The 16075-nt window shown below is 42.3% G+C and overlaps 2 protein-coding genes across 3 annotated transcripts in view; one reads left to right on the forward strand and one right to left on the reverse strand.

The window, feature by feature from the left end:
• Nucleotides 1–110: 110 nt before the first annotated feature.
• tmem127 (transmembrane protein 127) lies at nt 111–2693 on the forward strand. Its single transcript, XM_072485725.1, has 3 exons — nt 111–470; nt 1155–1319; nt 1989–2693. The coding sequence occupies exons 1-3, from the start codon at nt 236–238 to the stop codon at nt 2294–2296; spliced, it is 708 nt and encodes a 235-aa protein (XP_072341826.1). The 5' UTR covers nt 111–235; the 3' UTR covers nt 2297–2693.
• A 2768-nt stretch (nt 2694–5461) lies between these two features.
• Nucleotides 5462–16075, reverse strand: part of ncaph (non-SMC condensin I complex, subunit H) — a 50487-nt gene continuing 39873 nt past the window's right edge. For both annotated transcript variants that reach the window (XM_072485715.1, XM_072485714.1), the window contains exons 8-18: nt 13262–13350; nt 12325–12533; nt 11946–12094; nt 11367–11467; nt 10114–10236; nt 9260–9367; nt 9018–9170; nt 8460–8573; nt 7199–7287; nt 6107–6182; nt 5462–5894 (exon numbers count right to left, since the gene is read on the reverse strand). In XM_072485715.1, the coding sequence (XP_072341816.1) occupies nt 5835–5894; nt 6107–6182; nt 7199–7287; nt 8460–8573; nt 9018–9170; nt 9260–9367; nt 10114–10236; nt 11367–11467; nt 11946–12094; nt 12325–12533; nt 13262–13350 (1271 nt within the window). In that variant the 3' untranslated portion in view covers nt 5462–5834. The remainder of the gene's footprint in view (nt 5895–6106; nt 6183–7198; nt 7288–8459; nt 8574–9017; nt 9171–9259; nt 9368–10113; nt 10237–11366; nt 11468–11945; nt 12095–12324; nt 12534–13261; nt 13351–16075) is intronic.

Below are 16075 nucleotides of genomic sequence, written 5' to 3' on the forward strand. Positions count from 1 at the left end.
CAATTGGCGAGGAGCTACCGTCCATCAGACGGCGAGGCGACCAATCGCCAACGGCGGCCGCCCGGCCCCACCCACTCGCGCGTCACGTCCGAGGCGGGTCCGTTTGGTGGGAAACAGGACGTTGCGCGCGCGGCTCGGGACGGCCGGATATCTCTCTTACCGCCCCCCCCACCATCCAATCTTTTCAATTATCCGCGGTCGGAGCCGTTCGCTCGCACGGGGAAAGGACCGGAGGATGTACGGCCCCGCAGGATCCGGTCTGTCAGGATTGCGCCGGCGGCCCGGCGCCGCGCTCCCCAAGCACACGGAGCGGAGCCTGGCGTCGGCGGTGCCGGGCGCGCTCTCGGTGACCGCGCTGTGCACGGCGCTGGCCGAGCCGGCCTGGCTGCGCGCCCACGGCGGCACCTGCCCGCGGCAGGAGCTCGGGGTCGCCGATGTGCTGGGGCGGATGGACTCGGCGCTGCTGGAAGGTAATGGAAGTGCTGGGGGGGGAGGAGGAAGTGGATGCTTTGGCCTCAGTGCCGCCTGGCAGGCGAGAAACGCAGATAAGAGATCCTTCCTCCGATACCTGGGTGGTGACTCAGGATTAAAACCTCCCCAGCGCTCACCTTTAAATAGCTTCCCCGCATTCGTGACTCAGCCTCCAGGTGAGAGAAGGGGGCAATTTTGGGAGAGAAATTGTGCCATTGGAATCTCTTCATCAGAAGGTCTGCGTTTAACATCTCACCTGAAACATCAGGTTAAAGTCTAACAGGCTTTTTTCTAATCACGACCTTCCCGAGCGTCCCTCCTCCGAAGGAGCTCACCTGATGAAGGAGCTACGCTCCGAAAGCTCGTGATTCAAAACAAACCTGTTGGCACTTTAACCTGGTGTTGCAGGACCTCTTCCTGCGCCCACCCCAGTCCAATGCCAGCATCTCCACATCATCTGAAACGTGGCACCTCTGACTGTGTGGCACTCTCCCCGCTGCTCCACTGGAGCGTCAACCTTCGCATGCTCCAGCCTGGCAGTAGATTTGAACTCCACTTTTGACAAGACGAGAATGCCCCCGTCAGCCACAGCAGGCTCTCCACTCGGTTTAATTTTATCGCTTTGCTGTTTAATGTGTGAAGAAGTCTTGGATGTAACCTGCCCTCTCTCTCCCTCGCTGCAGATTATTGTATGAACCCTCAGACTGTGCTCCTGCTGCGGGTCATTGGTGCCTTCTGTTTTCTGGGGATCCTTTGCAGTTTGTCTGCTTTTCTACTTGACGTGTTTGGACCAAAACACCCAGCATTGAAAATTACCCGTAGATATGCCTTTGCTCATATTCTGACCGGTAAGTGAAAGTGATACTAATGTGCCAAAATCTGTTTGGAAACTGAGTGTTCTTTATTTTTTTTTAAATTTAGACTGCCCAATAAATTTTTCCCAATTAAGGGGCAATTTAGCTTCGCCAATCCACCTACCCTGCACATCTTTCGGTTGTGGAGGCGAAACCCACACAAACACGGGGAGAATGTGCAAACTCCACACGGACAGTGACCCAGAGCCAGGGTCGAACCTGGGACCTTGGTGCCGTGAGACAGCAATGTTAACCACTGCGCCACCGTGCTGCCCTGAGTTCTTTATTTTTAATCTTTATACAACCATTTTGCAAATTGCTTTTGAAATGATGAGTGCAGCTCATCTCAGCCTCAACTATTTGGCAGGAAGACTTTTTATTTCAACAAACAGGATGATACAGCATTAAGGTATTTCACAAAGGCACAGATTTCCCACTCGACTATCTTCCTATTTTGGCTATGCTGATAAGGGGTCTAAAGATCAGGAGGCCCCTCAGATTGCCAGAGTAAAATATCTTTGTTCTCCTCTTACATGCATATTGAGAGTGCTTCCTCTGTCACTTCGAATTGTAATTGTGCTGCCATCATTTTAACGTATTATGGGACTTTTTCCTAGCGCACACCCTCTTGCTTCACTCACTGTCTTTATTTATTGTTAACAGTTCTGCAGTGTGCCACGGTGATTGGTTTCTGTTACTGGGCATCTGAGTTGATCCTAGCACTTCAGCAGCAGCACAAGAAATACCATGGATCCCGTGTCTACGTGACCTTTGCAGTTAGCTTTTACTTGGTGGCAGGTGCCGGAGGAGCATCCATCTTGGCAACAGCTGCTAACCTTCTGCGGCACTACCCGACAGAGGAAGAGGAACAAGCACTGGAACTGCTGTCCGAAATGGAAGAGAACGAACCATACCCTGTGGAATGTGAGATTGTCAACCAGTTCCAGCCTCCCCCTGCATACACACCTTGAGTATCAAGACACATCACTATTTTCTCATCATCAATCTCACGTCACTTGACTCTCGGAACTTATCCCTTCTGTTCATTTAAAGTTTTCATCTGGAGCAGCTACCTCCGATCCCTCATCATCCTTGCAGTTCAACTTGTGTGTTGGGGACCAGAAATTACAGTCATCCCAAAGCTACAAGTCTATTGGTTGCTGTGCTCACTTTCTCATTCCTGATGGATGACAAAAGACATTGTTGAAGCAGTTGGAGTTCTCAACTGTATCACCATACTTTATCCAGAGGCAGTATCTTTTTAACTTGGATGGGCTGAATTTGAACATTTGTAAAAGTTAAATGTTTTTATAGACTTTTTAAAGCTTTTCTCTTTCAGTGCTTGAAATAAACTAGAATTGTGCAGTGCTTCTGTTATTGCATTATTTACTATACTCACAAGCACTTTGTATTATTTAAGTGGAATTTTTAGACTTCTTAAAGTTAACATTCTTTTACAAGAGATGTATGTAAATATTTTGTCCATGGTTCTATATGGCAAGATGCATGCCAGTCAAAAGGATACTGTCTCTGCCCCATTATCATTCTCAATGAGCTTTAGCTCATTGTGATCTCTTCGTGTTCACTCACTTGCAAAATGTACTTCTCTCATTCCTGATTTAACCCCAGAGAATATCCCCCATTGATTCAGTCATTTAAGTTCCAGCACTGAATTCAGGGGAAGTACCAGCACTGAGTTCATGGGAGCCTATCAGCAGTATGGGGATTTGAGTTTACAATTGTTCACAGCATGGATTTGTCCAATTTTTCAGTTTGTGTCAAGCTGTTGAATTGAAAATGATTAGTACTGCAAGTTTGACTGCTGCCGTTTCTGGAAATAGTGTCTGTTACCCTTCCCTACTCCCATTTTGGACGAGAGGAAGAAAGCACTTTATCAGATTGACAGTAATATCGTGGTTAGCTTTTAGAATTATACAGTAAAGCAATGTGAGTCCATATAGCTGCTTCATAGGAGTCAGCAGAAAGAATTTGACATCCACCCACTTAGGGATATATATTACAATTAGTGAAAGAGGCAGATTTTTAAAGAGGACACATGTTAAATTCCCTATTCCAAACCTCTGTCTCTCAAGTTTAAAAACAGACGTTCACATAAAAGAAATATCAACAGTCTACAAGGTGTTTAAGTAGTTTACCAAATGCAATGTGATGACACAACCGGCCATTCAAGTGCAATATCCTCACTCCCTCAAAACAAATTGTGGATTTGGGGAGTCAAAATGTGGATGTGGCAAAATGTCATGGGCTGCAAGAAAAGGTCGATCTTGTGATGTGCCTCAATGGTTGATATAACACAGGACATATTGCGAAAAATGTGCATGCTCACCACAAATAGATTTTCTTTTTGTACAATCCTTCTGACGGATTCTTGATGTTCTTCTGCTGTCCAACCGGTGACTGATAACTGGAAGCAGATGACATATTGAATTGGGAAGGGGCAGGCATTATGCAGCCAAAACCATTCTCTTTCCCTCTAAGTCCCTGCAGGTATTTTAAATGATGGAAGTTCAGAGAGTGAACATTAAGAAACATCTGTGAGGAAAATTGAAATCAAGAAATGAAGGCAAAATGCATTTAGAATGTCTCAGTTCTGAGTGGAACACAACTTCCAGCAATCAAGAAGATAGACAAAAATTAGACAATAACTGTTGGCTGTTCAGTAACTTTCTCTCTCAGCATCGATTTTCCAGATAGCAGCAACACTCTGTCCTTGACTCGAGGAGAAAATTTACCTAACGTTTCCCACAACATTGTAAAGAACAATCTTCTCCTTGTTGAAGATTAACTTAACTGATTGACCCTACAATCAGAGGAAGAATAGTTTTAAGTGTATAGAATCTGTGCCAAATCCTTTGCATGCTGTCTGCCAAATCAATGCGTCAGGGACGAAAGAAAATGCAAGATAAATTCTGCTGTGGAAAGGTTGTCTTAAGTCTGTACAGCTGATTTTTATTAAATGTTGAATTACAAGCCAAAGATGAGTGACACTGGTTGGTACAAATCTCATTAACAATAACCTATTTGAAGTAGCGATCGTGTGGATTTTAATCATTTCAATTGAAAGCTGCTGGCCCAGGGTCTAGCTGCAGTTCCAGTTTAGATAGAGCCGACTTTGCTTCTGCAACAGAGATCTGGGGACTTTTTACATGTCAGACCATTTGCGTGGATTGCAAGACATACCGGACATGGGTGACAATATTTTATAATTTCAGAAAGTTCCTCCATTTTTTGTTTTGGGTTTTTAATCACATCATTTATTGGTGTCTAAAGAAAATCTTAATAGTTAGAATTAAACCGTTGCTAGTTTTCTGGCAGAATAAGTTTTGTTTACCATTAACTTGCAGTGTCAGTTCCTGAACTTTGAACAAATGGAAGAGAGCCTGTGCAAATGCTACCTCAAAAAGGAGCACCAATAGAGAAACAAATTCATATTTATCTCGCTTTTACTGCCTCAGCAAGTTCCCAAGCAGCTGACCAATGGCAATTTTGCAGTTTAATCAGGGCTGTAGTATGAGGAAATACAGTTGCCAAATCACACATAGGAATGAGAAAATAATTGTCATAGTTGTGGTAGCATTGTTTGAAGGATAACTCTCAAGTTAGGAACCAGAGAGAATGTGGCATTCTTGATAAAGTACCGTTGTCCTGTGCACCTCAGGGGGCAGATAGGGCCTGGGATCATTGATCTTTTCAGCCATTAATTTTGCATCACAGAATATAAATCTACTTTTCATCCATAGGTCAGGACCATCATCCAAGAGATTAGTTAATTATGCCATTATATGAATCTAAATGAAATACCTATTATTAGAACATGGGATTGTGAAACTACTGTACTGTCATAAAAAGCCAACTGATTCATTAATGTATTTAGGCGGGTAGGGGGGGGTAATCTGATGTCAACCAGTCTAAGCTGCATGCTATCCCAGAACATCAGCACAGAGATTGACTTTTTCCTCTGAAACCATTCAGTTGTCAAGAAAGTAGGATAGGCAATTATCTGTGGTCTTGCCCATAATGTCCACATGCTGTGTATAACCGGAATGTGTCGACTCGGGGCTTTTCACAGTAACTTCATTACAGGATTAATGTAAGCCTACTTGTGACAATAAAGATTATATTATATTAAATAGCAAAACTCTTTATTCAATTTGTGTAACATATACACCAGATAAAATAAAAGTTTTTTAAAACGCTCTCAAAAGACAATGAGATAGGTACGTCTCAAATACTTAATCTATTTATCCAGAAGTCCACTAAAATATTAGCATTGTTTAAAATAAATCTCAAGCATAATTTCAAGGCTGATTAGTTCTTGACAGGTTTTTGAATTACATTTACACACATGACAGAGAAACTATGCCTTACAAAGGCATCTAGGAGGTGAGATAACAGCCATGACACAAGGCATACTGTCATAAAAAATATTTACAACTATGTACAGTCCTTTCAACCATTCTTTTACAGTTATGTACAGTCAGGACGTCTTCAGATTCCTTGTTTGATAACAACATCAGACAAATCATCCTTTCCTTCAATTGCAAGATTCTGTAAGGTAATAAAACACAGTTAAGCATGTAATCTGAACTTCTTAGTTACTACAGCTCCCAGGAATTCTGATTGTGATCAGTGCTCAGCCTCAAACAGCCCTGGTTCTATCTGTCACCTGCCAGTTTTAAGAACTAACGTTAATGCTGCTCAACTTTTAGTTTCATGTTGATTCATATTTGACATTTGATGAAATAATGTTGTATACATACCTTTTCATTGGCTAAATGCAGCAAACAAACAAACGCCAAGGGAACAGACAGGTTCTTTGCCATTGTACTGGGCAATCTGTGGACATTAAAGAAAAGTACTAATTTGATACAAACATAAAGACGATGTCGATACAATTAAGTGCACAGAAACAAGTCGTATAATGGCAATGTTACAGATATTCCAGAGGCATAGACGAATGCTCTGGAGACATAATTGTAAACCTCAGCAGGTTGAGAAATTTAAATTCAATGAATAAATCTGGAACAAAAAGCTCACCTCAGCAATTATGTATTATTAAGGGGCAATTTAGAGTGGCCAATCCACCTCCACTGCACATCTTTGGGTTGTGGGGGGTGAGGTCCATGCAGACACCAGGAGAATTTGCAAACTCCACACGGACAGTAACCCGGGTCTGGCATTGAACCCAGGTTCTCACTGCCGTGAGTCAGTAGTCGTAACCACTGCACCACCGTGCTGCCCGTCTCATCAATTATAATGAAATATTGGATTGTCTGACAAATTTATTTACTTCACCGTGTCCTTCAGGTTAGGAAATATGCCGTCCTTACCTGGTCTTGCCTACATGTGACTCGACTCATAGCAATGTAGTTAATTCTTAACTTCCCTCTGAACTAGTCGAACCACTGAAAAATTCTACACAAAACTCCAAGGGAAAAGATAACCGAATGGACACCTGGCATTGACCTAGGCACAGCCTCAACAAAGGCACACTTTTACCAGTTGACCCTACAAAGTCCTTTTCTTGAACATCTGGGGACTCATGATCTCCATCAGCAAGAAGTCTCTAAATTTACCAGTGGGATCATTAATCATCAGTATTTATAGGAGAAGAATTGGTGAAATGTGGGCAAAGTGTGACTAAACACATTAATCTTTGAATGAGCCGGTGTAGACTCGATGATGAGAGTGAGCACCTCCAATGCTTTGCCTTTCCACGATCCTAGTCATTTGAAGAATTATTTCTGAAATGCATTACAATTCTTTATTCAGGTACAATATGATGATTCTTTGAACAGACACAGGACACATTTATTGGTATGGTGATCCACACACGGTTAAAGAAAAAACACCTTTCAAACAGATTCTTAGTGATAGTTCTGAAGCTTTGCTGTCCTTTCACTGTCATTACATCGATTTCCAGCTCCTCGGTTACTCCATTCTATTGAATGAAAAGATAAAAAAATGTCATTGATATCAGACCTTTCTCAACCCGAGGACATCCCAAAACATTTAACAGCCAATAAGTACTTCAGAAGCAGCATCACAATTGCAAACTAGGGAAACATTTTTCAGCCAGCACGGATCAAAAAGTCAGCGGCAAATGCATCCCACTGATCTCAAAAAGCCCCAACCAATAATTGGCTGAATGAAGCTGCCCGCCAATCTGATGAACCAGGACCACTACTCCCAGCAGCACCACCAGAAACAGTGGCCACTGCTAGGACTTCAGCTTATCCTCAGATTCTAGTGCTGAGAGCCCCATGAGTGGGTGTTCCAGGAGCATCAGAATGGGGGTGGAGTGAGGTCAGAAAAGCCAGGGGACAGAGTACCCGAGGAAGGGGAAGCCAGACCAAATCAGGAAAAGGGACCCGGACTGCAAGCAAAAACCTGCTTCTCCCCGCTGGAGCCCGAGTAGGATAACCTGCTGGCTTTCTTCCTACAACTCAACCACATTCCTGACCTCCTCCCACCAACCTCAAAAGTGAAGCCTGGCACGAAGCAGAACTGAAGTGGCCATTAATTGGCCACTTAAGGGCTCAGTTGAGACCAGGGTAGGCAGGCCGCCTTCATGTTAAATTTTTCACGCATCAGGAGCAGGTAGGAAGGCCACCAGGGAAGTTTGTGGGGTCCTGCTGTAAACCTTACATCAGGCGACCGTGAAATTCCACCCAAAGGAAACATGGCAGCGATTTTGTGCACATCAAACTCACACAAACAATAACATGATAATGACCAGATAATCTGTTTTAGTGATGTTGTTCAGGGAGGAAATAGTGGTCAGGAGACACAGAACTCCTTTGCTGTTTTTCAGAATGGTTCCGTGATATTCTTTATATCATTTGGAGGGCAGACAGATCCTCAGTTTAGTTTCTCACCCGAAGAAGCCACCTCATTTCACTCCACCAATACTGCACTGAAGAGGGCCTTGAATTCACAACCTGATCATGAAAAATATGAGTTGATTTTTAAACAGGTTTCTAATAAATCAGTTTGCTGAGCAAGCTAGTTGTAGCTTCTCAGGCTAGCTCTGCACTGGCTGCAACAGGGTTTATTTTTGGAGTACTATTATACATCAGGAAGCTTTTCAATCCTATTCAGCACACTCTTCACCTTCTCATCTGGTATATACGTGTTTTCAGTAAGGAGATCCCACATGTTCTGCTTCAGTCTTTTCACATCCATCTTTTTTGCTGTCTTTGAATAATTCAACAGGATTTTGTTGACCTTCAAATAATCAGAATTTTTGATTAGAATTGTAAACCTGCAAGCTCATAGACATTCGTCACATTTCTTATTTAACACACCCTGAAGACCAGACTTGTGCAAGAACAGACCTTCAGCTTCACAGGTGATTAAGTATTAACGACAGTAATCCATCACAAAAGCTGTATTCAAGCAATAAACAAAAGACTTGAACAATCAAATTTGTTTTTTCCTCCCCGTATCGTCCTCTATTCGTCTCTATCTGTTACAATTGACTCAGGCTGACACATTGAGACATATCTGTCTAAAAACATTACCCAGTACCACTTGTATCCCAGTGCAGGGCCTATTGAAACAGCAAGAGTATTCCTTCTCCACTCACAAATAGAAGAGCTCATCCCCGACATTGCCTGAAATCCAGCAAAGTTTCTTTGCAGTCTTGATTACAGCTTGCAATCTACTTACTTTCTGAGGCTCTGCCACTAAGTTTTCTCCTCCATAAGTTGTGATGTTTAACCCCTTTCCATTTAGCTTCAAGCCATTCTCATCTTGTTCCAATGCAGCATTGAAGGAGTCATTTGCAGCAACAAACCCATCATGTTCATCATCACTATCAAGCTGGATTAAAAATAAAAAGGGAACCATGCTAAGGGAGAAATTTATTCATGAATATCTTCAAATAATGTGTGGGAGCAATAAACACAAACCTGAACACCAGGACAGAAGTTTGAGGTGTCATTGGGGTTGTTATAGTCATATTCTCCGATTTTTTCATCTTGAACCGGGCAAACGTTTTCTTTCAAATTCCGCTTCAACTGCAAACAATTTTAATGAAATATTTCAGTCATCATAGTAATGGAAGCCAATAATACAAATCAGAAAACCTCAATCTCACTTGAAAAAGGGTACCAGCATCAAACAGTCCTGGATCAAGAATTACCATTTAATATGTAGTTTAAACAGGTTAACTGTCCATCATTTAACCCCCCCCTCCCCTTCCAATGTAATTAAGCTAATTCAGTGTATGGGCACAGGATAAGTTAGCAACTCCTTCTTCATACTTCCTCAAGTAGCACACTCTCAACGATGATCAACCACCTGTCAGACTGGTGCACCAAGCAGTGTTCTACAGTAGTTCGAGGGAAGGAACATTATTCTCTGTCACAGACATGCTGTATCTAACATGCAAGCACTTGATGGAAGAGCATCGTGGGAGCATTACATGGGGGTACACCCGAACTGAGACAGACAGAAGTCATTTGCCTCCATTTTGTCTTTTGTTCAGTCACAATCCTCGTCATCAGGAGAGGCAACTTGTCTAGTTTTTCATCCGACCCATGAATAAGGGAAATCACCCTCAGCTTTTTCTCCAGAAAGGAGCAGTGAATAATGGGAACTCATCACATTGAAAATTATGAAACTGAGCCCAACTCACATGCCTCATCTGTTTCTCCTTTGAGGTGCATTAACTCAACACTGATCGAGTGAAAAGTGGCAAGATGTTTTGAAACTGCCCATGTTTCATAATTTTCATTTATTGAAAAAAATGTGTTCCATTTACCATGACAGAAGGCTTAAGGAACAAACGGGTCATGTTGTTTGGATCATAATGGAAATCGGTCGGCAGTGTAGTCAGTTTTCTGCTCCGCCGGTCTAATGCAGCTTTTGAGATTGTTGTGGCAGCCTAGAAGAAATATCACAACATTAACGGTTCATTCATGGAACCTCTTTCCCTTTCAATAAATTAAACAAGTGATACCCATGTACAGATACTACCCTGTGCAGGAATCCTCACCGGTTCTGAGAGACAAATCATAGTTCATGCACTCTTCACTGTGTGTGGCCCATTTTTTGCACTGCACAATCCTTTCAGATTGCTGTGTGGACATGTGTGAAACTTAAAGGGACTGCTGCTTGTAGACGGCCTGTAAGTGTGTAAATTCTATTTTTCGTTTGTAAAATTTAGAGTACCCAGTTCATTTCTTCCAATTAAGGGGCAATTTAGCATGGCCAAACCACCTGTCCTGCACATCTTTGGGTTGTGGGGGTGAAACCCACGCAAATACAGGGAGAATGTGCAACCTCCACACAGACAGTGACCAGAGTCGGGATCGAACCTGGAACATTGGTGCCGCGAGGCAGCAGTGCTAACTACTGCACCACCGTGCTGCCCTCTAAACTGCTGTCCAGCAACTTAAAGGGAGTGTTAACCAACATCTATTTACTTCTCAACAACACAGTACAAATTCACTGCCATTGTCACAAAGTAGCTGCCAGCATCTGTGTCACTTCTTGCTTCAATTCCTCTCAAACTTTCTTCAATCATTTCTCCATTCCCCTTTTCAACCGCTGGATCTCCTCCCAAACAGCACTGTGGGTGTACCTACACCACAGGGACTGCAGTGGCTCAAGAATGCTGCTCACCATCACCTTCTCAATAGTAAAGAGCCCAGCCAGCAACACTTACATTCCATTAATTAACTTTTAAAACTCCACCCTCCATCTTATCATAGTCATCACAGTTCAGCAGAATGCCATCTAGCCCAACAAGTTCATGCCAGATCTCTATACAGAGAGCAATCCAATCAGCTGCATTCCCCTACTCTCCTTCCCGACTAAATTACAACTTTGGAATTCATCAGCTTCCTCAAGCGTTCCCTTCACCTTTAACCCTTTCAAAATCAAGCTGAACTACTTTGCATTTCAACCTGATATTCCCAGTATAATGGATCTTGGGCTTTTACCAGAGTCTGTCAACTTAAATTAAAAAAACATAATTGTCTGTGCTCCATTTTCTCATGTTGTTATACCAACCCTGGTCTCTCTGAACTGAGTCTCAAAATTAATATTCTCATCGAAGTCAATTTCAAATATTTTCTTTGCTTGCTTTTTCCTATTTTTATCAGTGATGGCATCTGTTGGAGAGAGGAAAAATACAAAATTACTTAAGGTGCATTGAATCACCAACATTCATTCAGCATCATATTTATAGCCAGTTCTGTTCCACTTATTGTATTCAATTACATCTTCTGCAGTTATTTGCTTCAGCATATCAGAATATGGAATTTAGAATATTTGTCTGACATTTAATTATCAAGCTTTATTCAAATCAGTGAATCTTTAATGTACTATCCAATGAAAATTTCCAAGTGAAAAGACAGGGTCCTCAACAGTACAACATTCACATTAGAAACAGCAGGAGCCTATACTTGCCACTCAAGCCTGCTCCGTCATTTGATAAGATCATGGCTGATCATATAGTGACACAATTGGAAAAAAAATAAAATTAACTTTTAAACGACCAATTTTGAAGGATAATTTTATCACAGTGAAACAATCATGCTGACTCTTCAGCACCTCTGGCAGAGAATCTGCATATCCGTTAACACTCACCTTTCTGTCGAGGTTTGAAGCGCCAGTGATTCGGCCCTGCCCACATCTTCATTATTCTGGGGCTGAAGTAGGAATATTCCCCTGGCTGGTTTGAAAGCTGGACACAGAGGCTGTTGAAATCCACACCCGTGAGGGGAATCATTTCTTTACTACGAAAGAGATGAAAAATGTTAATCATGTATTTTCCGGTTCAGAAACAGATTTTCAGACCAGTGGTCCTGTTCCAACTCTGGTCTCTAAATTATACGAACTGGCAGCTTCTGCAATCTCCTTACTTTTACTTAAAATAGTGACTTAATATTTAGGCGTGCACTTCTGCAACATGAGTAATTGCTATGATCCGGCAATGTTTCTGGAGCTTGTGAAACACTATTCTTACCAGCCGTGACCGTTTGCCTTCATGGAGGATTCGTGCTGGTTCTCAAAATCCTGGTCCACTAAGTCACCAACATCATCACAAAAATCGCCATCAAAGTCGTCCACGACAGTGGCATTGCCTCCCAGCTGATTATCTGCAAATTCCGGTTCTGCATTCATATCGAATAAGTGGTTGCTTTTCTTGAATTTCTCTATCATTGTAGAAACAGCCTGAGGAGAAGAAATTGGACAGTTGTGGCTGTGTGCTCTCCAACAAGAATAGTGAAAGGGAGAGCAGCAAGGTGGCCTCAGTGGTTAGCATTGCTGCCTCACGGAGGTCCTATGGTCGATCCCAGCACTGGGTCACTGTCCATGTGGAGTTTGCACATTCTCCCCGTGTTTGCGTGGGTTTCGCCCCCACACCCCAAAGATGTGCAGGGTAGGTGGATTGGCCACGCAAAATTGCCCCTTAATTGGAAAAAATGAATTGGGTACTCTAAATGTAAAATGTAAAAAAAAAAAAAGAATATTGAAAGGGCTCAAAATGGTGAATTCTGCATAAACCTGAATGAGTTGGATTGGAAGGATTACCAACACATTTGAAACACAAAAAGTAGTACAAAATTAAAATGTATCTTCTTATAGTCTCTCAAAACTACACTAGGTAGATGAGCATAGCCCATTCAGTAAAATACCTTTTACAGGACAGCAAGAGATTCTCCCTCTAAAACACTTTGTCAAGTCTTGTACTTAACCAATCCGAGAACAATGCACTGCAAACTACGCATTACATATGAAAAAGCAGCAAGTCAATACACACGCATATTCAGTTTAGTCATCTTATTTTATAAGAAAATAGTTCAGATGCCAGAGCTGTTTATTCTACTAATACACATCTAGAAGTATGAGGAGACTTATACTTGGAAGATATCACAAGTGAGAGAGACTGTCTGCTTTACCTGATTGTGAGCTTCACTGTCCCAATTTGTGAACTGAAAATCTTCAAATGAAGGACAGATGGTCTTGTCTTTCAGAGACTGCTGAAGGTCTGTCAGAAGATAAATGAAAAAAAAAAAGAGGGCTTTCAGTTTGCAGATAAGCACATGGAATAGGTCTGAACACAGTGGTGAGGCCAGTACCCTAAGTCAGCTGAAGGCTGATTTAATAGTGTAAACATCAAAACTGGGTCCTGATCTTATTGTACAAAAGTAGAAAACCACTAATTTTTACTGATTGTTTAGGTGCCACCTTCTTAGTTCATGACTTTTAATATCTTGTTCAAAGTCACCAGAACCAACTTTGTGGAAAATGGGTGATGTGCACAAAGTTGTACCGAACAGCAAGGATATTTCAACACCAGCTCACCCCAAGGTTGTTGCAACATGGAACTATATCTGCTCTATTGAAGCAAGGAAGACAACAAATATGCATGGTTCTCACAAATGATTTCAACTGCAAACAAATGTGTAGATGGTAATGAAGAACAAGACAAGTGTCAACTCTCATAACCTCTTTGAATTGATGACCTTGTCCAGACACATTTGGGGAGAATGGCCACATGGAATGATCATCAAAATGCTCCTTCCATTTACGGGCTCTTTGCCAGGTCAGGAAATCAAAATTTAAGAGGAAAGACCATCTGCTGGAAAAAAAATCATCAGCAGAGCGATGTTGAATCACTGCCAAAGCGGGCAACCAGAGCAGTAGATGATTCGCCAGCTGGTTTAATGTGCCACCAGCTTCCAGGGTTGTCTAATCTGGCAACCATTTGTGAACCGATATAAGAACATAAGAACTAGGAGCAGGAGTAGGCCATCTGGCCCCTCGAGCCTGCTCCATCATTCAATGAGATCATGGCTGATCTTTTGTGGACTCAGCTCCACTTTCCAGCCCGAACACCATAACCCTTAATCCCTTTATTCTTCAAAAAACTATCTATCTTTATCTTAAAAACATTTAATGAAGGAGCCTCTACTGCTTCACTGGGCAAGGAATTCCATAGATTCACAACCCTTTGGGTGAAAAAGTTCCTCCTAAACTCAGTCCCAAATCTACTGCCCCTTATTTTGAGGCTATGCCCCCTAGTTCTGCTTTCACCCACCAGTGGAAACAACCTGCCCGCATCTATCCTATCTATTCCCTTCATAATCTTATATGTTTCTATAAGATCCCCCCTCATCCTTCTAAATTCCAACGAGTACAGTCCCAGTCTATTCAACCTCTCCTCGTAATCCAACCCCTTCAGCTCTGGGATTAACCTAGTGAATCTCCTCTGCACACCCTCCAGTGCCAGTACGTCCTTTCTCAAGTAAGGAGACCAAAACTGAACACAATACTCCAGGTGTGGCCTCACTAACACCTTATACAATTGCAGCAGAACCTCCCTAGTCTTAAACTCCATCCCTCTAGCAATGAAGGACAAAATTCCATTTGCCTTCTTAATCACCTGTTGCACCTGAAAACCAACTTTCTGCGACTCATGCACGAGCACACCCAGGTCTCTCTGCACAGCAGCATGTTTTAATATTTTATCATTTAAATAATAATCCCTTTTGCTGTTATTCCTACCAAAATGGATAACCTCACATTTGTCAACATTGTATTCCATCTGCCAGACCCTAGACCATTCACTTAGCCTATCCAAATCCCTCTGCAGACTTCCAGTATCCTCTGCACTTTTTGCTTTACCACTTATCTTAGTGTTGTCTGCAAACTTGGACACATTGCCCTTGGTCCCCAACTCCAAATCATCTATGTAAATTGTGAACAGTTGTGGGCCCAACACTGATCACTGAGGGACACCACTAGCTACTGATTGCCAACCAGAGAAACACCCATTAATCCCCATTCTTTGCTTTCTATTAATTAACCAATCCTCTATCCATGCTACTACTTTCCCCTTAATGCCATGCATCTTTATCTTATGCAGCAACCTTTTGTGTGGCACCTTGTCAAAGGCTTTCTGGAAATCCAGATATACCACATCCATTGGCTCCCCGTTATCTACCGCACTGTTAATGTCCTCAAAAAATTCCACTAAATTTGTTAGGCACGACCTGCCCTTTATGAACCCATGCTGCGTCTGCCCAATGGGACAATTTCCATCCAGATGCCTCGCTATTTCTTCCTTGATGATAGATTCCAGCATCTTCCCTACTACCGAAGTTAAGCTCACTGGCCTATAATTACCCGCTTTCTGCCTACCTCCTTTTTTAAACAGTGGTGCAACGTTTGCTAATTTCCAATCCGCCGGGACCACACCAGAGTCTAGTGAATTTTGGTAAATTATCACTAGTGCATTTGCAATTTCCCTAGCCATCTCTTTTAGCACTCTGGGATGCATTCCATCAGGTCCAGGAGACTTGTCTACCTTTAGCCCCATTAGCTTGCCCATCACTACCTCCTTGGTGATAACAATCCTCTCAAGGTCCTCACCTGTCATAGCCTCATTTCCATCAGTCACTGGCATGTTATTTGTGTCTTCCACTGTGAAGACCGACCCAAAAAACCTGTTCAGTTCCTCAGCCATTTCCTCATCTCCCATTGTTAAATCTCCCTTCTCATCCTCTAAAGGACCAATATTTACCTTAGCCACTCTTTTTTGTTTTATGTATTTGTAGAAACTTTTACTATCTGTTTTTATATTCTGAGCAAGTTTACTCTCATAATCTATCTTACTCTTCTTTATAGCTTTTTTTAGTAGCTTTCTGTTGCCCCCTAAAGATTTCCAGTCCTCTAGTCTCCCACTGATCTTTGCTACTTTGTATGTTTTT

Source organism: Scyliorhinus torazame, chromosome 20 (genome assembly GCF_047496885.1).
Source record: "Scyliorhinus torazame isolate Kashiwa2021f chromosome 20, sScyTor2.1, whole genome shotgun sequence".
In the NCBI taxonomy this organism is placed as follows: Eukaryota; Metazoa; Chordata; class Chondrichthyes; order Carcharhiniformes; family Scyliorhinidae; genus Scyliorhinus; species Scyliorhinus torazame.